We start from the raw sequence: 26,237 nt of genomic DNA, 5'->3' as shown, positions 1-26,237 counted from the left end.
TGTAGGACCAGACCAAAATGCACCAGCGACGGGACTGAGACTTCCAGGAGCACAAGAAACAGGTGGAAAGAATGACCGTCCTGGAAGGAGGCATGGAGAATGAGAAGAAGGTAGTTGTGTCAGATAGATGTGTCCTGGGTACGCAGAGCTAGTTCCCCACAGCAGACCGCGTGAGCAAATCCCACGCCCACGGTCAAGCAGTGAGATAGGGGGTTTTAAGGTCCTTGGGTTGCTTCGGTGGGTGTGAGGATGTCAGACTTCGGTAAGTTAGGAACTCACATATGTGATTATTTCTAGGGTAAAAACCCCCCTATCTCCACTCCCTCCCCACTGGCGTGACATGTGTTTTAGTTGCACTCTGTTGTTAACCTTGGGAGACATTTGCTACACAGCTTTAAACATTTAATGTGTGTTTGGATTATCTCACATGCATACAACTTTCCGTTTTTAATTTCTTAAATCTCAGACCTTCCATATGAGACAACTTTCTTTCCTTCTAAAATAGATTCTTTAGAAATGCTTTTTTTTTTTTTTTTAAAGATTTTTATTTATTTATTTGACAGAGCTCACAAGTAGGCAGAGAGGCAGGCAGGCTGAGAGAGGCAGGAAGCAGGCTCCCCGCCGAGCAGAGAGCCCGATGCAGGGCTCGATCCCAGGACCCTGAGATCATGACCTGAGCCGAAGGCAGAGGCCTTAACCCACTGAGCCACCCAGGCGCCCCTAGAAATGCTTTTAAGAAACACCTATAGGTATCCAGTTATCCCAGCTTTTGTTTATATGAAAATGTGTTTATTTTACCCTTGTTTCTAAAACATTCATTAAGTGTAGAATACTGGAGGATTTCTTTCCTCCCCCCACATGAAGATCTAACCACCCTCCTGTCTCTGTCGGTACAGTTAAAGTCGTCTAATGGCCTTCATGTTTCTCCTCTGAACAGTGTCTTTTTCTCTCCGACGGATCTTCTGTCTTTAGGGTCCCGGAGGCTCATCATGCTGTGTTTAGACGTGACATCTCCCCGTTTCCCCGACCGGTAGCTGTTAGGGCTCCTGAAACTGTAGAGTGGTGGCTCTCACCAATTCCAGAAAACGGCTAGTCACTACCTCTTCAAATATTAACTCAACCCTATTCCTATTGCCTTTTTTGGGGGAATACCAGTGAATTCTGCTATGTCTTGTCAATCTCTGTCCAGGGCTCCTTTCCTCTCTTTCACTGTTTAGATCTCCTTCTGTCTTCGAGCTGCACTCTGGGTAATTGCTATAGATTACAGTGAAAGCCACAGAGTATGGTGAATACGAGAAAGAAGTAACAAGAAGTGTAGGGTAAGAAAGTCTGATATGATGTAATTGGGGTTTTTGAAGAAGAGTAAAATGTAGCAGAGGTAATATCTGATGAGATGAATAACATAAATTGTTGAAGAGAGTTGTTCCAGTCGAAGGACTGAGATATCAAACAGTAACTTGGATCCACACAAAGAAATGAAGAGTCTTACAATTACAGAAATTGAATTCATGGTTTAAAACTCCCCAAGAAACTCCATGCTCAAATGGCTTTAATGGAAAACTCTAATAAATAATTAAGAAAGAATGTCAATCCCACACACACACACCCTGAAAAGAAAAAAAAGGAGCGAACACTTCCTCACTCACTTTACGAGATCAAAATTACCTTAAGAGCAAAACCACATAAAACATTCAAGGAAAAAACAAACAAAAAATACAGACAGAATTCCTCACGAATACACAAGCAGAAGTCCTGGACAAATCCCCTTTCTATAATGCATTATTATGTGTAACTAAGCAGAACTTAGCCCAGCAATGTTAGTTCAACATTCAAAATGCAACCAATGTAATTTAACCATTTTTATAGATTAAAAATTTTAAAAAACATTATTTCAATAGATGTAGAAAAGCATTTGACAAAGTTCAAATGCATTCATGATTAAACACACACACACACACACACACACACACACACACACCTCAGCCAATTCCTTAACCTGATAAAGGCACCAGAGAAATCTGCAGCTCTCATCACACTTACTGGTGAGAGACTGACTGCTTTCCTCCCGGGATCAGAGACAAGGCAAGGGTATCGGATCTTCCCGCCTCTACCCAACATCATACTGGGGACACTAAATGCAATAACAGAAGTAAAAGAAATGAAGAGCATATCGGCTGGAATTTAAAAAAAGAAAAAGAGCTAATAAATTCAGTGAAGTTACAAGATACAAGATCAATATAGAAGTATCAGTTTTATCTATATACACTACCAAAAAATTCAAAATGAAATTAAGAAAATAATTACATTTACACTAGTATGGGAAATAATAATAAAAATGCTTCAGAGGAAGTTTAACAAAAATTCTATATGTACTGTGAAAATTACAAAACACTGAAAGAAATTACAGAAGACCCAAATAATATAAAGACAGCCCCTGTTCCTGGACTGAAAGACTTCATATTGTCAACATATTTTTAACAAAGCAATCATCGCCAAATTTCTATCTGCCCTCTTTTTTAGAAATGGGCAAGCTGAACCTAAAATTCATACAGAATTGCAAAAAAAAAAAAAAAAAACTGTCAAACAATCTTGAAAAAGAAGAACAAAGTTGAATGACTCACACTTGCCAATTTCAAAAAACCCTACTACAAATCTATAGGAATCAAGACCGTGTGGTACCAGCAAAAGGATATACATATAGATGATAGATTAGAATTGAGAGTTCAGAAATAAACCCATACATCAATGGCCAAATGAGTCTTGACTGGGATGCTAAGACCATGCAATGAAGAAAAAACAGAATTTTTTTTCAACAAATGGTGCAGAGACCGGTGGCTATCCATATGCAAGTGAAGGAATTTGGAGCCTGGATTCACACCCTGTACAAGAACTAACTCAAAAAGGATCAGAGATCTAAATGTATGAGCCAAAATTATAAAAACTCTTAGAAGAAAACAGAGGGGAAAGCTTCATGACATTGGATTTCACAACAGCTCTTAAAGACAAATAATTGAAGAGAAAACAGATCAACTGGAGTTCATATAAACTGAAAACTTCAGTGTGTCAAATCACAGTACCAAGAAATCTGCAAAGACAATACAAATAATGGGAGGAAATTTGTCTCGGTTAGATACCTAAGGGCTTAGTGTTTAGCATACAGGAAGATTCCTCACAACTCAACAATAAAAATAAACCCAATTAAAAAGCAGACAAAGAATTTGAATGGACATTCCTCCAAGAAGATATGCAAGTGGCCAATACAAGAAGAGCTGCTTCACATCATTAGTCATTAGAGAATGTGACCAACACAATGAGATGCCGCTTCCCACCCACCAGAACAGCTCTAAAAAAAAAAAAAAAATCAGAAAAGAGCAAGTGATAGAAATTTTTTTAATTTTTATTTATTTTTTTAAAATCTCTTTTCAGTGTTCCAGAATTCATTGTTTATGCACCACACCCAGTGCTCCATACAGTATGTGCCCTCCACAATACCCACCACCAGGCTCACCCAACCTCCCTCCCCCCTCCCCTCCAAAACCCTCAGTGATAGCAATTTAAGCACCCAGGGATGCCTGGTGGCTCAGATAACCTGAGCCTTCAGCTCAGGTCATGATCCCAGGTTCCTGGGATCGAGTCCTGCATCGAGCTTCTTGCTCAGCAAGGAGCCTGCTTCTCTCTCTGCCTGCTTGTGTTCTCTCTCTTTCTCCCTCTCTCTGGGAGATAATAAGCAAAATCTAAAAAAAAAAAAAAAAATTAAGTACCCAAACATTGCTGATAGGAATGTAAAATGGTGTATCCACTCTGGAAAACAGTTTGGCCATTTCCTCAAAAAGTTAAACAGAGTGTCACCATAGGATCCCCACAATTCCACTCCTAGGTATAAACCCAATGTAAATTAAAACACATATCCATACCAAAAAATTATACATGAATATTCATAATAGCCAAGAAGTGGAAATATCCTAAATGTCCATCATTGATAAACAAAACGTGGCATACCCACAATGGAATATTATTTAGCCACAAAAAAGGAGTCAAATACTGACACATGCTACAATGTAGATGGACCTTTAGAATATTATGCTAAGTGGAAGAAGCCAGACATTAAAAACAATATATTATATGATTCTGTTTATATGAAATATCCAGAACAGGCAAGTCCAAAGAGAAGAAAATAGATTACTGATTGCCAGGGGTAGGCAGACGGAGGAATAGGGAGCCATGGGCTCATGGGTATGGGATTTTCTATAAGGGTGATAAAAGTCTTCTGGAATTAGATAGTGGCAATAATTACACAAGTAGTGAACATATTTTTAAAAACCACCGAATTTTACAACTTAAAATGGTGTACATTATATGAATTTTATTTCAATAAAAACAAAATGTGCCAATTACCCCGAAATTGGTCTACACAGATTCAACACAATTGCAGTCAAAATCCCAGAAGTCCTTTTCGCAGAAATTGACAAGCTGATTCTAAAATATATAGAAAGACAAAGGACTCAGAATAGGGAAACAATTTTCAAAAAGAAGACCAACACTGAAGAACCCATCCTAGGGTTCCTCCAAACTATCTAGGGTTTCTCCAAAGCTTCAAGTAGCCAAAATACTGCAGTTCTGGCAAAAGGGGAGGCAGACAGAGCAATGGCACAGAATAGAGTCCAGAAATAGAGGCACCACATGTGGCCAACTTATGAAGTAGCAGAGATAATCAATGGAGAAAATAATAGCCTTTTAACAAACAAGGCTGGAAGAACGTACGTACACAGGGGGAAAGAAACTGCACCCAAATCCTGCACCACATTGAAAAAAAGAAAAGCTCCAAATGGATCTGAGGGGAGAAAAATGGAGTAGAAGACAAGATGTAAAACCTAAAGACTGCACAATTTTCAGGAAATTTTTACAGCTTTGGGGAAGGTGTAAAATTCTTAGCCAGGACACAGAGCACAAACCACAGAAGAAGAAAAATGACAAATTTTACTTTATCCGTATTAAATATTTCTGCTTTTGAAAAACATGGTTAAGAAAATAAACACTGAAGCCACATGCTGGAAGAAAACATTTGGAAAACAAGTATCTAATAAATAACTGGTATCCAGATTATGTAACAAACCCTTGCAACTCAATGATTCAAAAATTTTAATGGACAAAATATTTGAACAGACACTTCACCAGAGAAGACATACAGATGGCAAATGAACATGAGAAAAATATTTGATATCATTAGTCATCAGGAAAATCCAAATAAAGACTACAAGATGCCACTAGGCAGCGACTAGGAGGATAAAACTGTAGGAACTGACATCAAGTGGGGCCACTATTACAATAGCAACAGGTGCTCTTACCTGTTGCTTAAAGCAACACAAAGCGCAGCAGTAACTTGGGGAAACGGCTGGGTAGGTTTTTACAAAGTCAAACGTACACATCCCGTGACTTAGAACAGCCCACTCATGGGTACTTACCGATGAAAAGTGAGGACGAACATCCACCCAAAGACCTGCATGGGAAAGCTTACAGCAAGTTTATTCATAATGTCTGGAACTGTCAGTCTCCAAATTTGCACCAGTCAGTGGATGGCCAAACACACTGCGGTACATTCACTACATATGACCCGACAACAGAATGGATCCAGCTAAGTGAAAAAACCCAGACTCCAAAGGCTCCATACTGTGCTTCTGGCTCTATGACCGTCTGAAGAAGGAAACTGCAGTTGCAATGAACAGGTCAGTGGTCAGTGTCTGGGGCTTGAGGTAAAGGGGGAAGAAGAGGGAAGGGGGGAATTGGGGACGCTGACTATCCTCTAGCATGATGACGCTGACAGTTAGTATCTGAATGTATTCGTCAAAACTCACAAAACTGTGTCTCCAAAAAGTATGAATCCCTAAAACTGTATCTAAAAAGAGTGAATTCCATACTATACAAATTAAACCTCAAATAAACTTGATGAGGAAAAAAGAAAGCATGCAAGCAGGATAAACAGAGAGAAATCTACACTTGGATATATAACGGTGAAACTGGAAAACATCGAAGACAGACACATAAAAATAACCAGAGTTTAAAATATTCCTTAAAATGATAATCATTTAGATCGAGAGATGGTCTCTCAACAGCATGGAAACCAAAGACGGCCATGCAGAGTCCTCACATGTGTCGGAGGCAGGCCCCTGGCCAGGGCGGCCTCCGCCATTAAAAGATGGCGCCTGGCTAGTTGCCAGGTGAGGATGGCCGCGTGAGACTCAGCGGAACGCCCTAAGAGGAAGGAAACAGCATTGGTTGCTAGCGAAGTTGTTCGTTTAGGTGCACAGCCTGATTCGCTCCCTCCTGTACCCTGCTCGCTGATTGGTCATGTAAGCGAATATAAGTGTGTAGACTTGCGGAAATAAAGAGAGAAGATACATCCGAACCAGGGTTCTCGTCGACCTTGCGGGCCGAGGGCGATAAATGGCGCCGGCACCCGGGAACTAACAAAAGGAATCTTGCAAGGTAATCCGCAGGAAAGCGGGGAGTAAAGGTCCGCAGGTAAGCGGGGACATTAGCCACGTTCAAAAGTGGGAATTCCATGGTAAAGCGGGGAGTAAAAATAGAAAAACCTTGCAAGGGAGAAGTCCGCAGGCAAGGGGGGTAAAACCACGACAAAGGTGGTGGGAAACTTGTACAAGACCGCAACAAGAAGCGCGGCGGCCATACAGCCAGGATTTTCTTATCGAAACCGCAGGTAAGCAGGGAAGGGACCACGATCAAAGTGGTGGGAATCTTGTACAAGTCCGCAATAAGAAACGGGGCGGCCTTAGAGCTGGAATTTAGCGGCGAGTCTTTAACGTCTGTTGTCTGTGTGATCATAATGGGATCTGAAGTATCTAAAGTGCGGTTGGAAGGGTCTCTTTAGAAGACCTGCTGAAAGCCAATGGAACTCCACTAAAAGCAAAAACTGCTCGGGCCTTTTTGAATACAGTGGAAAAGGCGGCTCCATGGTTCCTAGATGAAGGCCTGCTAAACATACCTCAATGGGACCACTTAGGGGAGGATTTGAAGAAACAGGATGCTTTAACTCTTCGCCTCAAATTTAACATAACAAAAGCACAGGCACGGACATAGTAGTCTCCTGCAGGAATTGCGTGATCTTACTACCTGCACCATCCTTGGGGGTTAATCCTAAGGGTTTGTTACCTAATCATATATGGCAAATGGATGTCACACATGTTTCAGAATTTGGAAAGTTAAGATATGTTCATGTCTCTGTAGATACCTGCTCTGGAATAATTTTCGCCTCTGCATATGGGGGAAAAATCCAGAGATGTTATCGCCCATTGCCCACAGGCTTTCGCGGCATGGGGAAAGCCACGCCAATTAAAGACAGATAATGGTCCAGGCTACACCTCACAACCCTTTAAAGCCTTCCTACAACAACTTGACATTCACTTGATACATGGAATACCCTATAACCCACAAGGACAGGGTGTTGTGGAGCACGCACATCTTACAATAAAAAATGCGCTTTATAAACAAAAAGGGGGAATAGGAGACACCTTCAGGTCCCCTAAAGATAAGCTCAACACCATTCTCTTTATTTTGAATTTTTTAACGTTGGACAAAACAGGTAAATCAGCTGCAGACAGACAGGCAAGTGATGCTGCTGCTTCCCTTAAGCCTTTAGTACTTTGGATGGACATCCTCACAGGAAAGTGGAATGGACCAGATCCAGTGTTAGTATGGAGTAGGGGGTCTGTATGTCTTTTTCCACAGGAAAAGGAGGCTCCAATTTGGATCCCAGTGCGGCTGGTGCGTGCAGCCTTGCCTCCAAACACCAGTCATGATGCTGAAGATGCTGATGATAACTCTGGGGATGCTACACCTCCTGCGGCAGACTCAAGCCAGAGAGCTGTGAGCAGTGGTTAAAGCAGGGCCATATCCTTTACCAGTGACTAACTCTTCTCTCATATTCCCACCTCTCCCTTTGATGCATGGCAGGTCTGTAACTTGCTAGGAGCATGTACTGATATCTCAGCAGTGTCCATGTTAAATGGTGGCAAATTCCTCAACTGTTCTTATAAACAAAATGACTCTAGTACCTTTGAGACAACAGTTAATGTGTCTTGTCCCAATAATATTACTTATCAGCCCACTCCCATATGCGTCTGGCCACCGTTCCTTTTCCTCGTAACAAATGCTAGCGAGCTGAATGCAACGTTAATTGCACTAAGAATTGCCATCTTTCCCAGTGCTGGAATGTCACGGCCTTCAAGCTGGCTGTGATTATGCGTATCCCTACCCATGTTCCTATCCCAGTTTCCATTCCAGAGGACAAGTTACCGGTGGTGCTATCCAGAAAGACATAGACTCAGATCAATACACATCTGCAAGCAGGAATCCTGATAGTCAACCAGAGAGTGGATTTGGTTCAAGAACAAGTGGACATATGGGGGGCCCTATTGGGACTGGGATGTATAGTACCCTTCCCGGCAATTTATGTAACTCCCATAGCCTATACTAATATGAGTGACTTACAGAATGTCTCCCGACAGCTCTCCCAATACTTGCGGGGGAATTAGTCCGCAGAATTCCAAAACTATACTCAGCACCTGGTACTAGGAATAACAAGGATAAATAACACTAGAGTTGAGCTTGCAACCCTCCCAGAGATAATCAAAACATTGCAAGATGCGTTAACCTTTATGAAACAATGGGCTAGCGTAATTGGTCTGATGATAATCCTCGTAGTGGGCTTGATTCTGCTAGTAAGGAAACTGCAAATTTGGAGGCGACAGCAACCTAGGCAACAGCAAGCCATGGTGCAGGCCTTGTCAGCCATCAAGGCTGGAACATCCCCCCAAGTGTGGCTAAGTATGCTGGATCGGTAGTCAACGACGGGTAAGATTGGTGGGGGAAATACACCAACCTAAGACAGGATGCAGATCATTGATATCTGCCGTCTGATGACGGGTAAGTATATTCCCCGCCACTGACAACCTAAGACAGGCACGATCCCTGCCATAAAAGAAAAAAGGGGGAGATGTCGGAGGCAGGCCCCGGGCCAGGGCGGCCTCCGCCTTTAAAAGATGGCGCCTGGCTAGTTGCCAGGTGAGGATTGCCTCGTGAGACTCAGCGGAACGCCCAAAGAGGAAGGAAACAGCATTGGTTGCTAGCGAAGTTGTTCGTTTAGGTGCACAGCCTGATTCGCTCCCTCCTGTACCCTGCTCGCTGATTGGTCATGTAAGCGTATAAAAGTGTGTAGACTTGCGGAAATAAAGAGAGAGAAGATGCATCCGAACCAGGGTTCTTGTCGACCTTGCGAGCCGAGGGCGATACACATGGCCTCGCCAGAGTCTTCCATCAAGACTTTTAAGAAGCATCTTTCTTAAAGACTTCAAAGGACAAAGTGAAAGATAATTCTAAAGTTACTTTGAAACACTTCTCCTTTGCCTTCCGCTAAAAGTGGGGAGTATTACTGACTGCCGTGTCACAGAGTTTTCAGCCACTCCACTAAATTCTACAGTAGGACACATTGGCAATTCCATGTATAACTTTACAGGACAGCAAAAGACACAAGGTGCCACGCCAAATTCATGAAGATTTTCAAGCTGTATCAAGAAAAAAGGTGGAAACTTTAAAAAACATGCTGCTGAAAACTTGAGATAATTTCTAGGGGTCATAAATAGAAACACTGGCAGATTTTGGTAGATTAGCAAACCTATACGAAACAATCACAGAGAAAAAAATTAGTCAGTGAAAAATTAATCCCCAAAACCAGAAATCAAAACAAAACAAAACAAAAAAACCCAAAATGCCACTGGCAAAGACGCAAGTCAGTCAACATGCTAAAAATACAACTTAAACATTTTCTTGATTTTTGCACATTAACTTTTTACTAAATACTTCAACTACGGCTATGAGATCTCTTCTCATTGTTATAGTACTGTGTATATGTCTAACAAGGCAAAGACATATCGCTCTTCCTGAGCTCGCAAACATAGCTCCTTCTAAAAGAAGTATATGCCACATGCCAATTTTTCCCATTAAAGTGGATTTTCATTTTTGAAAGCAATCTTGGGTAAAACAACTTTAGAATTACTTAATACTTTCCAAACATTCAAAATAAAGCATAGAATTGGGGCGCCTGGGTGGCTCAGTGGGTTAAAGCCTCTGCCTTCAGTTAAGGTCATGAGCCCAGGGTCCTGGGATCAGGCCCTTGCATCGGGCTCTCTGCTCAGCGGGAAGCCTGCTTCCTTTCCTCTCTCTGTCTGCCTCTCTGCCTAGTTGTGATCTCTTTCAAATAAATAAATAAAATCTTTAAAAAATAATAAAATAAAGCATAGAGTAAAAGGAAAATAAAGATGTTTTCAGTTAAAATTTGTTCTCTGTGAACACTGTCACCGTGATGCATTTTAGAGGCAGCAATCTCTCTCTCAGGTACAAGAAGACATGAAGAATGAAGTGGTAGGATGGGAGTAAATCGGAAAGGGCAACGAAGAGTATAAATTAGTAAGGAAGGCTGCATGGCTTAAAACACATTTGAGTCAGGAGAGGATAATCTATGAGATAAAGTATCGTAAGAGTCTTATATTGGTAGAAATGTGACTAGGGACACTAACTTTAGTCACAGATAATCAAGTATACATACAAGACAAATAAGAAAATAAGAGGAAGTAAAATTATGTAGTGAAGAAGAAAATTTAATGAAGAAAAAAAATTTAAAAATGTTGAAGAGAAAAAACAGATGTAAGAAAGTTGAGCCAAACAGAAAGCCCAAAATAAGATTATAGTTAGAAGTCCAAATACATAAGTAATTAAAGTAAATGAAAGTAAACAAAATGTGGGCGCCTGGGTGGCTCAGTGGTTTAAGCCGCTGCCTTCGGCTCAGGTCATGATCTCAGGGTCCTGGGATCGAGTCCCGCATCGGGCTCTCTGCTCAGCGGGGAGCCTGCTTCCCTCTCTCTCTCTCTCTGCCTGCCTCTCCATCTACTTGTGATTTCTCTCTGTCAAATAAATAAATAAAATATTAAAAAAAAAAAAAAAAAAAAAAAGAAAGTAAACAAAATGTTCCCATCTTTAAAAGACAAAGACTGTCTGAGAGGAAAAAAAAAATTCCATTAGATGCCATTTTGGAGGATGCATCTAAAACATACAGATATGGCAAGACTGAAAGAAATACACACTGGGCAAATAAGTACCTCAGATTTAAAATTTACTTTAAGGCAAAAAGAAAAAAGAAAAAAAAAGCATTATCAGAGTTTTTATAGACCACATTACATAAAGATAAGAAGATTTAATGTATTAGTAAGATATTCCAGACTTACATGCACCCAAAAACAAAGTCTCAACATTTGATACAAAGCAGAAATGAACAGAAACACATGAAAATAGGTAAATCCACAACTGCATTGGCAGATGTAAACACGTCTATATCAGTGGTTGATACATCAGTTAAAAATATCTATAAGCACAGAAAAGAGTCAAAAAGCATTCCCACTCTTCATCTAAGGCACATACAGAAAGCTTATACTCCAAGCCAGAACGCATTTTACTGAAACACAGAACATTCATGTCGCTGGACCACAGAGGAGCCACCCTCCAAACACGTCAAAGACCATGAACATTGAGGCCACCTTGCTGACAATGCACCGAATAAAGAAATTAAAATATTTTAAAATACCGTCCACACATATTAAGTGTATATTTTTAGCATAATACATATACGTCTAAACTGTGCTTGAGACTGAGAAACACTTCGAAGTAGCTTACATGGCAAAAAAAAAAAATTGGGGCAGTTGGTGGCTCGGTCCGTTCGGCATTCAGCTCTGGATTTTGAGTCCGATCGCGGTCTCGGTGCTGTCTGCAGCCCCACATCATGCTCAGTGCTCAGCGAGGAGTCTGCTTGAGGATTCTGTCTCTCCCTCTCCCTCTGTCCCTACTTCCGCCCTCTCTCTCTAAAATAAATATTTAAATCTTTTTAAAAAATCATAGTGGAAACAGATAACACTTATAAGGATAATAAAAGTACTATATATCTAAATTTGAGCACTGCGATAAGCTGTACTTAAAAGGAAAATTTTTTAAAATTTTATTTAATTACACAATCTCTATGCCCAACATGGGGCTCAAGCTCTTGACCTTGATCAACAGTCGGATGGATGTTCTACCGACTGAGCCAGCCAGGTGCCCCTAAAACAAAATGTTTAACTTTAAATACTTATTTATATGAAAAGAAAGGTGAGTGAGCAAACATCCAATAGAAGTTAGAAAAAAAATAAAACAAAACAGTAAAATGAATCCCAGAAAGCAAAAGGAAGGAAGGAAGAACAGGAATCAGTGAAACAGAAAACTAAATATCCTGGAGACGCCTGGGTGGCTCAGTCAGGTCGGCTTCAGCTCGGGTCATGATCCCAGGGTCCTGGGATTGAGCCCCACATCAAGGTCCTTGCTCAGCAGGGAGCCTGCTTCTCCCTCTGTCGCTCCCCCTGCTTGTGTAGACACTCTCTCTCTGTCTCTGACAAATAAATAAATACAATCTTTAAAAAAAATAAACATATTGAAATTTTAATTTAAAATCTAATAGAAACTAAACTGCAGAAGTACGAGGATAAAACATGAATGATTCTCGTGTTCACCTGACTGCAGGAGAGGCTCTTCCACTATGACTAGAGAATCTCATGTAGAAAAACAAAAGATGGACAAATGTGACGATAAAAAATAAAAATCTTTGACATGACAGGGGCTCCTGGGTGGCTCAGTGGGTTAAGCCTCTGCCTCCGGCTCAGGTCATGGTCTCAGGGTCCTGGGATCGAGCCCCACATCGGGGTCTCTGCTGGGCGGGGAGCCTGCTTCTCCCCTCTCTGTGCCTGCCTCTGCCTACTGGTGATCTCTGTCTGTCTCTGTCAAATAAATAAATAAATCTTTAAAAATAAAAAAAAAAAAATCTTTGACATGACAATACCTTGAGAAAAGATTTATGACAAATAATAAATGGAAGAAAATACATTCAGCATGTATCACAGAAAAATGAAAGAATATCCCCAATGTACAAAAAAAATTTTTAAACTGAGAGGAAAAAAAGGCCCCCCAAATCTTAAAGAAAAACCAGAAAAACACATGAAATGTGTTAGAAAAATGTCTTTAAACCTACGAAAAGGAAGGGCAATGCCGATTTAGAGCGCTCGCCCGGCTGCGGCTCTCCTACACTCCGGCCGGAATCCACTCACTCAACTGCCCGCTCTGGGCCCTGAGGAGCCGCGGCGGCGCGGAAGGAGGGGTCCCGGCATTCGGCCCCAGAACTAAGGAAACATGGTCTGTGAAGAAAGGGAAGGAAGGAAGGAGGGAAGGTCAGGGTAGGGACGGAGGGAAGGGGGCGACGCCGAAGGGCATGTCCGGTCACGACAGGAGGCCGCGCGGAATGGGGCCCACGCCCACAGCAGCCGGCGCGCCTGCCCTTCCAGCCCTGTGCGCAGAGCAGGAGCCACTGCCCGCCCCGAGGCCGTGGGAAAGCCTGCGGCACCTGCTCTGCGCGCACACTCCCAGCCTCGAGGAGGGCGAGAAATCCCTTTGGCGCATAAGCCACCAGCCAGTGGTTCTCCTGCCGGCAGCCCGGGCGGAGGGGAAGGCCGCGGCAGCCCGTGGGGACCAGCCGTCTGCCCGGAGGGCCCCTGCTAGCCAGGGACCGCGCGAGCCGCACAGCACTGGCGCGCGCGAAGAACGATGAGCGAGACGCGGGATGGGGTAAGAGACCAACGGCCAGTCCGCCGGCGCGCAAGCCGAGAAGCGGGCAGCGCGCAGCCCAGCGGCGCGGAGAGCGCGGCCGCCGCGGCGAGGACGGGTCTCGGCAGGTCTCGGCAGAGACCATGGACGCGCACATCCAGGAGAGATGGGTCCGAAGGGCGCTGCGCCGCCTGTTCTTCGAGTAAACTGCCCGCCCTCCCCGCCCCGCCGGCCGCACAGCAGCCGCAAGGGCGTCAAGACGCAACGATCCCGGCGGCGGCTGCAGGGGACGGGCAGCCGCCGGCGAGCAAAGAGCTTCCCGTCCCCAACGAGGAGACCGACACTCTGCGTCGGTCCAGACACGAAGCCTGAGCGGCTTGGCCGACCTCAACACGGAGGCTCACGACCGAACCTCCTGGAGAAGGACCGACCATCAGACAAGCCCATAAGGACGAAACCACTTTCTGAGATGGGTCTTGCTCTTCATGAAGTCCATGTCATAAAAGTGACGGGGACGTCGCAGAAATGTTCCAGGTTCGAGACCAGGGACTCCCAGCAACTAGCCCACATCTGCCCCAGACGGCGCCGGGGCCTTGCGCGGGGAAAGCGTAGGGAAGATGCGGTCGCTGCGCCACGGCGGGCCGAGAGCGAGCGCGGGGAGACGGTCCCGCGCTCAGGACGCGGCGCCTCTCCCCTCGGCACTCAGACCCTCCCGCTCCGGCCCGGGCCTAGGCAGGCTTCAGTCTTCAACCCTTGCCTCTTTCCCAGCTCCTTCTCAAGGGCCAGACGCACGCAAACTGCTCCTGCGAAAACACCAACAGCTCCGGCCTGGACGCTGGTGGTCAGTCGCACAGGAAGCGGCCGCCCCACCCTCCCGCACCTCAGGCCGCCGGAGCCGAGCCGAGTCTCGCTTTCAGTGCCCCACGGACACGTCACGCGTCGGAAGTCATCTCACTGCACTGCCCTCCCTCCTCCGCCCGCGGAAAGGAAACCGCATTTGGTGGCATTTGGTGGCGATGCGTGTCCCCTGGGCTCCGCGCACACGGGCACTCTCCAGAGCCGCTCGTGGGAATGGAAACAGCCCGGTCTCCTGAAAGGTGGGACCGCCACGACTACTCGGAACCTGAACTTCTTACAACCGACTGGTACGCAGTGAGGGATGAAGAGAAGGTTCGGGAACAGGGGCTGCGAGACCGGGCCCTGCGGTCTGGAGCGGACTCCCGGTTCCTCACTCGTAAAACAGGCTCATCAAAGGCCGCGGGGCATTACAGGGATTGAGTGAGGGGCTTCCCACCCCCACCGGCAACAAAGCGATTCTTAGAGAAACCGTCTTTTCACAGGCTCAAGCCCCCAGTACAGGAAAGACACCAATGCCCTCGCCCTCTTGCAGAACCTCCCATTCCTGCGCCGCTCTGCTCCTGCTCGGAGACCAGGTGCGAACAGGTAAGGAGACACAGTCTCGCGGACAGAGAAGCAGCGCAGACAAGGACAGTGACCTAGCCAAGGTCACCGGGTGATTTGGGAGAGGAGCTGGAAGCAGAAGGCAGTCGCTGGATCCCCAGGCAGGCCGACGCCCCCAGCCCCGGTGGGCTTTTACCAGAAAGTTCTCCTCCCATGACTTCCGCCCCTGTTCTGCCAAACTGATACAAGGGGTGATGAGGACGGCTCATTGCCATGCTCGGGTAGCAGCTGTTCCCCAGCTGCCGCCAGCCCCAGGGGATCTGGCCCGAGGCCCAGGCTCTGCAAAGACAGTGCACGTGGATGCAGCCCTGATAAGAGGCTCCTAAGCGGCCTGGGGGGAGGCAGATGAGTGGGTAGAACCAAGCACGTGTACTCAGTTACAGGGTGAACCAAGCCGGGGGTTACAGACTTATGCCCCGAAAGAGCATGAGAGTCAGAGCGCTTAGCAGGGGTAGAGGCCCACCCTGAAAGCCTCTTGCCAGCTCCGGGTCACGGGAGTGTATCACTGGTCACCCGTCACATCCAAAGACAAGTGGCCTCCAGGACACAAGTAGGAAGAGTGCCCTGCGTCGAATGGTGTAACTTGGGCATTCCACTGGCATTCCAGAGGAAGAACCAAGGCTTGAAATAAGCAGAAAGTAGAAGCACCCTTGGCCCCTGTGACCACGCTGACACTCCCCAGGGTAGGAAACGTCAGGCCACCCTTACCAGAGCGAGAGGTAGTGCATTGCTCGCCACGCGGCCTGGCTACAGAACAGCAGTAGAGGTCCCAGGTCTGTACGGAACGGAAGTAATCTTTATAAAGGAAGCGTCCGGAAAGGCCAGCTCCCATTTGTCTAAATGCACACCTAGAGGTGACTTGTCCTCCAACCCCGACACGCCATCCGCGGTCACCACGGAGCAGTGGTAACACGCTCCAGATCCATCACTGTCCCTGCATGTGGGGCCGCCAGACAGCCTGGCAACGTGGCAAAGAGGGAGGAATGAATGAGTCATCTTGTGACAAACGATCGGCCCCTTCCTGCCAGGCTGCAATGCATCAGAACCTCAGGAGGACAGCACTCTCCAACATCCCCACGAGAAGAAAAAGGCAAAGAATAAAAACCACTCAAGTGAATCAGAAAGGAAAGCCAAGCGGGGAATATAAGCAGATAAACAGACGCCTTAAGGTCTTTGGGGGCCCAGCGGGGCAGCGAGTGCAACATCGTGGCACAGGGCTCCCCGAGAGCCCTTCAGCAAGGCGACCCATGCCCACCTTAAATAAAGAGCAGAAAGAGAAGCTGGCTGGAGGCCTCCACAGCCACAGGCACTGGCCCATCGCTCATCTCTCTCTGGAAGGATGGGAAGCAGCCTTCCCCAAGGAGCCACCCACTTCACAGCACTGTCCCTCTCCTCTGCTCCTGAAGCACACGTTTCCATGAGAAATGGGGCCCCTCCCTGTCCCCACCCTGCATGCACTGGGACCCTAGCACGGGGCGGTGGGCCTATGGGCAGCGCCCTCTCTGTGGGTGTGGGAAACACCCCCAAATCTAGCCCCCTCCTAGACCTAAGAGCACACGGGCTACACATGCACTTTTTAAACATGTAGACCCTCTGCTAGGAACCCCTAGCTCTAGTACGGGTGACCCCAGGCTGCCACTCAGTCTCATCCTTGCCAGTGGCTGACGGCTGGCTGGCTGCTCCCCCAAACCCCTTCTCCTTCCTGTGTAATCACAGCTGTGGCAGAACACAGGGCTGCCTGAGAGGGGGACCTGCTCCCTAGGAGTAGGTCCCGCCACACTGTACTGCTGCTAGCAGACAGGGATCCTGCGCTCCGTGATGCAGCTCAGCCCAATCTGGCCTTCAGACCCTGGAAGGGTGGTTGTTGCCCTTCACTGTGCCCTTTTCCTTCCCTCGAGAACACACCAGACACATGTGCGTTCGTTTCAGCTGGAGGTCCTGACGACATAAGGAGGTGCGACACCCGCAGAATGGCAGGCTGCCTGGAGCCCGGGGCCAGGATGACCTCTGGGGCAAGAGGGTTCCTGGAGCCCAACCCAACCAGTGACCACCACACAGAGAGATAAATCTGACCACACCCGTCTCATCTTCCCTGATGCAGCCCCGAGGACACAACTGTTGCTCTGGGCACATGCACCAGCACATGGGTCTCTCAGCCCCACAACCGCACCCCCAGCTCTGACCGAGGATCCCAAAAGCCCCTGGGGTATTTCTCTGTATGGTCCAACATAGAAATTAAAGTCCTCCCAAATTCTAGGCCCTCTTCTCATGAAACACTGTTTCCACCTCCCTAACCCCTCAGTGTCACTCTCCCACCTTTTCTGTGTGCTCCAACCACATCCCTGTAACTTGCCACGTGTCCCTCTGTGTATGGCCCTGGCCCCACGACCACCAGCCCTGGTCAAGCACTGGTCATCGCTCCTACACGACAACCATGGCCCCACAGGCTTCTGTCCCCTGTGTCCACCCTCACTGACTCAGGCCACACCCTAAGTATAAAGCTTTAAAAGTAGAAAGTTTTATGCAGCAAAGGAAACAGTCAACAAAACAAAGAGGCAACCCTTTGGGAGAAGATACTCACAAATGACAATACAGACAAAGGGCTGGTATCCAAGATCTATAAAGAACTCCTCAAAAAACAGATAATCGTGTCAAAAAATGGGCAGAAGACATGAACAGACACTTCTCCAATGAAGACATACAAATGGCTATCAGACACATGAAGAAATGTTCATCATCACTAGCCATCAGGGAGATTCAAATCAAAACCACATAGATATATCTTATACTAGTTAGAATGGCCAAAATTAACATGACAGGAAACAACGTGTGTTGGAGAGGATGTGGAGAAAGGGGACCCCTCTTATACTGTTGGTGGGAATGCAAGTTGGTGCAGCCACTCTGGAAAACAGTGTGGAGATTCCTTAAGAAATTAAAAACAGAGCCTCCCTATGACCCTGCAATTGCACTACTGGATATTTGCCCCAAAGATACAGATGCAGTGAAAAGAAAGGCCATCTGTACCCCAATGTTCATAATGGCAATGGCCACGGTCGCCAAACTGTGGAAGGAGCTAAGATGCCCTTCAACGGACGAATGGATAAGGAAGATGTGGTCCACATACACTATGGAGTATGATGCCTCCATCAGAAAGGACGAATACCCAACTTTTGTAGCAACATGGACGGGACTGGAGGAGGTCATGCTGAGTGAAATAAGTCAAGCAGAGAGAGTCAGTTATCATATGGTTTCACTTACTTGTGGAGCATAAGGAATAACACGGAGGACATGGGGAGATGGAGGGAAGTGAGCTGGGGGAAATCGTAGGGGGAGACAAGCCACGAAAGACTATGGATTCTGAGAAAAAAAACTGAGGGTTTTGGAGGGGCGGGGGTGGGGGTTGAGTGCGTGGGTACTAAGGAGGCATAGATTGCAGGCGGCACTGGGTGTGCTGCATCAACAGTGAATCTTGGAACACTGAAAAAATAAAATAAAATTTAAAAAAAAAAAACAGTAAAAAAATTAATTAAATAGTAGAAAGTTAACAACAGAAGTACAGTGGGAGAAATCATGTACAAAATGTTAGAACCAAGCACAGAAATGACAAGCATCTGAATGATTCCAGGTCACATCAAAACCAGTGGGGCGGAGTTCAAAGTGTCTAGAAAGAAATCTGAGTGCCGAGATGCAGTCATTAGAAAACAAGGTAAACATACGGAAACAGCATTTGATAAACTAGAAAGATAAGAGCATAACCCTAAAGAAAAAGGAAACATGCATTAAATTTAGAAATTAAATTGCAAACAAAATTATAAATGATCAGTATAACTGAAAGCTATTAAAAATTAAACATAGCTAAATAAGAAATGAAGACAAGTTTGACAAATCTGACTGAAGCACTGAACCTAGGCTTGGAAACAAAGAGAAGGCAGCAAGAGACCCGGAGAAGACCGAGACCACAGGGACCTGGCACGAACACGCACACCCCTGGGGCCTGAGAGCGCCCGCGGCGGGTGCTTCTCCAGGAAGAAACCCGCACACACAGAGCAACGGGATCGCCTCCAAAACGGGCTCTGGGCTTAGAGGCCTTGTAGAGCCGTGTATCAACTATCAGACCAAAAATATTGGCTTTTTAAAGTAGAAAAGAGAAAATTTCGTTATTTAAATTAAGGATAGAGAAATAGGGGAAGTTTCTCAAGTCATGTTATGGGAGCAGGCCATCATTTACATGGGACCCCCAAAAACTGAAAATTAGAAAAAAGGAAACTTCTAGAGCAGTGTCATCCTAGCGTGAGCCCTACTCCTAACCTTTATGGTAACTCAGGTCCACGCTAACCCCAATCCCAGGACCAACCTAAACTCCAGACCTAACCCTACCACTAACCCTTATCGTAACCCAAATAAAATTCTGTGAGGGTATTACAAATAAAAAAGTATTAACAAGTATCAGTATGATCTACCAGGATTTATCCCAAGAATCAATACTTTTAAGTTTTGTCAATGGAATTCTCTACAGTAAGAGATGAAAGGAGAAAATCATGGGATTATCTTAATAGCAGCAATGAACACATTTAGTAAAATGCAACTTTCACTTTTGACTGTGAGAAACAACTTGATAGAAGAGCCAGAGGAGGGAACTCCTGTAACTTGAAGAACAGGGCTCAGACAGCCACATGACCATGCTTCCTAGGGAAAGCACTCGGATCAAGTCAGGATGAAATAAAAAAAATTCAGCAGAATTTACCGCTAAATTTACACCTATTATAGCTGAAAGTGCTTTAACACATGGCCATGTCCAAATAATGAATACTGATAGTAGCCTGCACACTATTAAATATTAGAGAAGTGGAATGAGAAATATCTCAATTACCATAACCAGATAACAAAAATAAGTTGGAAAAGGGCTCAAGAGAGAGAATCCAGAGTAAGAAAGTTACACACAGCAACTGAAGGCTAAGAACAAATGGGAAAATAGATTATCTTCCTACATTAGAAAGTGAATAGCGGTAAAAAAGCAACTATTTTCAATTCAAATTATAGCTTTGATCTATCTAAAAATAAATCCCAATATGACACGTTTTTAACTTAAAAATCATTCTAAAGTTCATCTAGAAAGTGAGTAGCCAAGAATAGCCAAAATATTTTTTAATAATGGGATTACTAGATAAATATACCGTGAAACTAGAATTAAAACAGTTGTACCACCACAAGAACAGATTAGAGAACGCAAAAATAAACACTAATGCATACAATATTTTCATATTAGATCAATTTGTGGGACAAAAGTAGCAACACAAATCATTGGGAAAATGAAGTATTTCTCAATAAGTATTTTCAATACTCATAAGAAAAGAATAACTTCTATGTTCACCTAGTAACATACAGCAAATTAAATCCCAAGCGGATTAGACAAGTCAGTGCAAATAAAAGCAGAGAAGAAAACTGAAGTCACTACCCACGTTTAAGAACGGGAAGGGGTTTTCCAAATGTAAGACTGCCCCCACTCGCCACGGCCAAGGGAACGGCGAATGTCCCGGTGGGGGAAGCCCTGCAGGACGCCCCCACGAGGGCAGGGATACTTTGGAAGGAGGCCGGCCGCGCAGAGATGGGAGCAGCCTCACGCCTTGAGCTTCCATGGCTCCCACGGACACAGTGCTGGTGCGATCCAGCCATTAGGCCGCAGCCAGCCCTCCCACGGACGCCTCTCGGACTGTGCATCTCCTGTGACCCGGGGTCCAGTGTGGATGAACAGTGCCATCCTCAAGAAGAGGGAAAGCGGATCGTGCCCAGGGCTGCTCACCCAACTACGGCTGACATCAGTGACAGACGCAAACACGTCAAACAAAAAGGGGCTGACATAAGAAAATTATACCCAGAGTTGACTCGTTCCCTAAACCACACAGGCCCACCGCGACGTGAATTTTTTCCAATACGTACCATACAGTGCTGTGAATGTATTTTTTATGATCTCTTAGGGTTTTCTTCGTAATATTTTCTTCTCTCTAGCTTACTTTACCATAAGAAAACAGTATACAACATACAAGTATGCGTGAACCAACTGTATACGTAGAACCAACTGTTTACGTAGGAGCAGGGCTTCTGGTCAGCAGAGGGTTGGGTTTAGGACGAGTCAAAAGTTACACGTGGCTTTCCGACTGTGTGGGAAGGAGGTCAGCAACCTGAACCCCATGTGTTCAAGGGCCAACCACACCCACATGGTGCAAACCGTACAAACTTATTTTAAAAACGTGTTTTCCAAGCAGGTAACGTGGACATGTTGCGTGCCGGTCAGGTGAAAGCAGGGCCCAGATGTACCCTCATCCCTGAGGTAGAACCAGAGGGAAGAGACCGAACGTGTGCCGCAGTATGCGGGCCCCATGGCCTGCAGCACCCCCCCACCCCCGCAGGGCCCTCCGAGCGCTGGGGGAGGGTTAGGAGGGAGGGCTCACACACTGGGGGAGCGGGCGGGGGGAGGGGACACACATGGGACACGCAAGCGCAGGATGGCACAGGGTCTGGGAGCCTGGGAAAGGACACACCACAAGCAGGGGTCGCTCTGCGGAAGCTGCAGAGCTCAAGGTCCCCAACGAGAAAGGTTTTTTTCCTGGATTCAGGGAAGCAGAGGTCTCACAAGCCGGCGAGTGGTGAGGATGAAGCCCCCTGGGGAGGACCAGATGGCCACTTGATGGAGCTGGGCCCAGGCGGGAGCAGAGATTGGGGGTGGGGAGGCAGGTCTCCTAATTTTTTTGGTAAAACCGTATTTGCTATTTAACCTTCTAATTTTTACTTTTAACGAAATTATAAACATACATAGTTTTAAAAGTCAAAGAACTCCACAAGGCTTGCCGTGAACGGTGCCCCTCCCCTCCCTGCGCCTCCGTCCTGGGTCCTATACCACGCCTCACCCGCGATCTCCCTCTCTGGGCTCCTCCCCGCTTTGGTATTTCTCTCCGGAGTTCAAGGATTCCAGTCCTCTGGACCATCACTAACTTCCTACTAGGACAGGGGAGGACCCCCCCACTCCTGTGCTCTCCTCCTCCGGAGGCTCTGGAGCCCTTGCGCACCCCTCTTGCTGGCCCCTTCTAGTACACGGCGGGCGCTTCCCGGGGTGAGCGAGGGCCTCGTCTGCCTCTGAGTTTTCTGTGTACTCATGGCTAATTTGTCTCCCAACTCCCAGCTCCTGGCCAACTGCAGGCCCAGGATGAATCACCTCCTGATGACTCCAGCACAGCAGGAAACAGCCCAGGAGCCCTTGCTTCTTGCTCTGGCCTCAGAATGGCCGCTCCACTCACAGGCATCCGAAAGCCATCCCCAGTTCCCAGGATGTTCAGGGGGCCAACAGGGTAGAGCCACGTTCACACTGCTCTGTAACCCACTGGAGTGCGGCCCCATCTTCCCTGCAGAACAGCAGTCCCACCCCCACGCCCTCCCCCCCGCCCGGGTGCCTAGTTCACCCTCCGGAGAGGAAGCTCGTCAGGCTAGGTGGGGGAGGAGGGCTGAGAACCCGGTGGCTTTCTAAACGGGCTTTCCACGAAGTACCTATTTCAGCCCCACCTCTACTGCCCCCTCATCCTCAGAGGTTCACGGCAATGGCATTCCGGACACTTGGGGGTCTGTCTGCAGTGCGGTCCATCTGCGTTCCCGCCCCCCAGCAAAAGCGTGTGCACGCCTCCCCATTTTCTGTGCTCAGATCTGCTATGTCCCTCTGTTTGTCCATCGGCTGTCTGAACTCCCAAACTCTGTCATCCCCTCTCCAGCTCTTGGAGGCCTCTTCCTAGTAAAAATATCTCACCTGTCATTTTAGTGGGATCATAAGAAGCAGCAGAGGTTGCTGTGAATTCAATCTGCCATTTTGGCTGAAAATCAAGGGAGGCGTTTTTTTCATTTTAAGAGGGGAGTTATCAAGTCATCTTGGATGCTAACAGAAGTGGCCTGCCAGGGAGAAGGAACTGCGGCGCAGAGGAGAGGTCCTCAATGGGGCAGGAGCAAGGTCCTGAGCAGCCCCAGGCCCAGGGAGACCCAGGGGGGTAAGGGGGCGGAAGGGCAGAGGGGCAGAGGGACAGGAGAGCCAGATGGCAGCACTCGGGAGGGGAAAGTGAAGCGCCTCTTTTCTCTTTGAACAAGGAGGCCCGGCCAATAGCTAAGACTGAGATCTAATTAGATTAGGGATGGGAAGAAAAAAGTCCAGACGTACAAGAACTGCCTCGGATCCAAGCAAACCTACTAGGGAACCGGCTGGATGGGCTCAGAGGCCCTGTACAGGGGGGCCCCCAGGCAACACACCCGAGTCAGGAAGGAACCAGAGTCACCACCTAGAAGGCCCAGCAGGGAACGAGGCCCTGACAGAGGAGTCCTGGTCCTCCCGGCTGTACTCATTACAAGTGAGACTCAAAGTTCTTTTTCATATTTGCCAAATCTTCCAATTCTGCAGTGAGAATTATTATCTGGAGGCAGTGCAGAAAAACACCCTATAAAAATCAAATAACCAAGTCAGTAAGTATTACAGAAAAACAAAAGACCTCAAAGTAAACGAAAATTTCACTAGTTTTGTTAGCACCGTCTCTTAACGTCCTGCTCTTAGTGGTTGGAGTGGTCGCAGGCCGGGGGCTGAGATGCACAGGGCGGGGCTCCGCAGCTAAGCAGCCGTGGAGACGTGGCCCTGCAGCGAGTCTGTGGGACTGCAGGGCTCCCGGCTACGTCCAAGCAGAGCCATCACGCAGAAGCAGCTTCACTCCGGACTGATGCCCTTCCCCTCACTCTAAGGAAGTGTGGGAGGCTCTCAGAGATGTGCAAATGGAAAACCAAGTCCTCCCAAAGCTGCCACATACCCTGGGGAACAGCGTCTACCACTCCGCTCCAGCCCAGCTCGTCAGGAAGCCCACAGGACGGCGCTGCAGGACTCAGCTAAGATTAGAATCAGCCTTTTCTGCTCCAACCAGCTCGGTACTCCCAGCCGCTCCCGCCACACCTGCAGGAGAGGCCACGGGTGCCCTCTAAAAAGCTCACTGCCTTGACTCACTGCCTTAGCCTCCGGTAATTCCCAGGACCTGCGCTGCAGCCCTCCGGAATCACAGTCCCGACAGACAGCCTGCCGTGCTCGTCCCGGCCTCTCAGCCCGGCTGCCCAGAGCCTCCTCTCTTCGCGGGGACCCTGAGGTCCTGTGCACACGAGATGGGGCGTCACTTGGGGCCAGCCCACCCTGCCCAAGCATGTTTGCTTATTTCCAGAACTGTCGGCCAGGATTCCCCATCTGCCAGGAGGAGAAACTTGGACGACACCAGATCTAGGGGGGAAGGAGGCCCAGTACATACAAGGTGTTGTTTGTATGCCTGAATTCCAGAGGCCCTCCCCTCGGGACGTCTGTGAGAATTAGATCCAGACTTGCACAATTACAGAGTTGGTCCCAAGCCAGTGGGGATTTGGATGTCCTCTAAGAAGCAAGTAGTATAACAGCTTTAGTTTAACAGCCCAGCACTGGGAGAAAAAAGACAACTGAGCTCCCTGCTCCCACACTTGGGCCCTACAGAGTGAGAACCGGCCTCTGCAGGATCCTCCAGGCCCCTGATGGGCGCTCTGACCTCATCTCCCCGCCCCCATACTCTGGGAGCACTCCGGGCACATGGCTCCCCTTGGCCTGGAGCCCTCTGGGCTCCAGCGCCCCAGGGCCTGCTCCTGCACCTCCTTCAAGGCTCTGCTCCGAAAGGCCCTTGTCAGGGTGGGCACAGCCGCACCGCAGCCAGCGCTCCCGCGGCTCAGGTCCTCCTTTCCTTCCTCCACAGAGAGGCGCGCCCAGACAACTGACAGCTGTGATGCGTTTACCTGGTGCATTTATCTTTCGTAAGCCCCACAGGGGCCTGAGCCAAACGACAGGCACTTGGTAAATATTTGTAAATGAATGAAAGAACAAACAAGGCCTTTGTTCAAGCAATTTGTTCTTAAGAACTTTCCTCTTCTAAGATCAGTCAGAACTCTCCGGTTACCCTCCAGCCCTAGATACCTAGTGTTCCCCGACTGTTCCCCGACTGTTCCCCGACTGTTCCCCGACTCCTCACCACCGCCCGCAGTCTCTCCTGAGGGGGCTTCTCATTAAGTCGTGGCCCTTGCTGCAGGCTACAGGCGCCAGAAGCTGCGCGGGCCATGGCTGGAGCGCTCTCTGACCAGCGCCAGCTGAGCTCAGGACTCCGGGGTGGCTCCTCGGGGATGCCATCAAGACCACGGGGAGGGCAGACACTGAATTCAGAGCCCCCATCTTATCAACGCGGCAGCTCCTGCTTATCCTACTATCGTGAAGGGACTCGGGCTCGTGGAGTCAGAGGCCTGGGCTCGGGCTCGTGGGGTCAGAGGCCCGGGCTCAATCCCTGGTCTCACCACAGATGACAAAGTGGTATCCTGTCGCTGAGCCTTGGAAAGTGGACATAACAGCAACAGCCACCTCCCAGGGCGTCGTGAGGGTGGAGTGAGGGATTAGACAGTTAGAATCCGGAGCGGCCCTGCTGGCACTAAGCAAGCACTTCACGAACACTAGCTGCGATCATGACCTCATTAGTATTCCATGCAAGGCTGCTGAAAATCAAGTTTCCTGCTGAAAACTTTTAGAAAACAACATTTACAAACTTTAGAAAAAGACATCTTAAAGATTTAAAAGGAATCATTTCAAGGTAGTTTTGCAAAGCTGGAGTCAAGGCCACAAAGAGGTGTCCACACAGCCGGGACTCACCACCACGGCCACAGCATAGAGCTGTCACCGCTGGCTGGTGCGCACTGGCGAGGCGTGGGTGGGACGAACGCGCGTGTCCAGCAGCGCACCCTGACACCGGCCCTCAGGCCCCCTCTGGACACTCTGGTCATGTTAAGTGGGAGAAAAATGTTTAACAGAAAAGGAGAAAATGGCTTCTTTTTAAATCTTGGTTCTATAAAATTCAGAAAGAAATCATGCAAATCACTGACACTGTTGGTGCTCTCAGGCCTGTGACAGGTCCCTCATGTGATGTGAAACCAGGCCACAAGGAGAGGCAGCAAGAAACATGGCTTCAAATGCAAGCAAGATTTTAAAAATCAACTGACGTAGAAAGAACCACTCAATTTAA

The 26,237-nt window shown here is 47.4% G+C and overlaps 2 protein-coding genes across 16 annotated transcripts in view; one reads left to right on the top strand and one right to left on the bottom strand.

Annotated features, from left to right (window-relative positions):
* Nucleotides 1-26,237, bottom strand: part of PCBP3 (poly(rC) binding protein 3) — a 249,420-nt gene that overhangs the window by 143,288 nt on the left and 79,895 nt on the right. The gene's annotated exons all lie outside the window — the stretch shown is intronic.
* Nucleotides 13,778-17,393, top strand: LOC131825481 (uncharacterized). The gene is made up of 2 exons (XM_059164973.1): nucleotides 13,778-14,834; nucleotides 15,030-17,393. The coding sequence occupies exons 1-2, from the start codon at nucleotides 13,856-13,858 to the stop codon at nucleotides 15,134-15,136; spliced, it is 1,086 nt and encodes a 361-aa protein (XP_059020956.1). The 5' UTR covers nucleotides 13,778-13,855; the 3' UTR covers nucleotides 15,137-17,393.

Source organism: Mustela lutreola, chromosome 2 (assembly GCF_030435805.1).
Source record: "Mustela lutreola isolate mMusLut2 chromosome 2, mMusLut2.pri, whole genome shotgun sequence".
In the NCBI taxonomy this organism is placed as follows: Eukaryota; Metazoa; Chordata; class Mammalia; order Carnivora; family Mustelidae; genus Mustela; species Mustela lutreola.
This window is presented reverse-complemented; position numbering and strand designations above follow the sequence as displayed.

What these genes read in the sequence shown, in the direction of transcription:
- LOC131825481 (XM_059164973.1), top strand. Translation starts at nt 13,856, where the DNA reads ATGGGTCCGAAGGGCGCTGCGCCGCCTGTTCTTCGAGTAAACTGCCCG. An exon ending in GAACTTCTTACAACCGACTG is followed by an intron (nt 14,835 to 15,029) that starts GTACGCAGTGAG and finishes GTCTTTTCACAG; the next exon opens with GCTCAAGCCCCCAGTACAGG.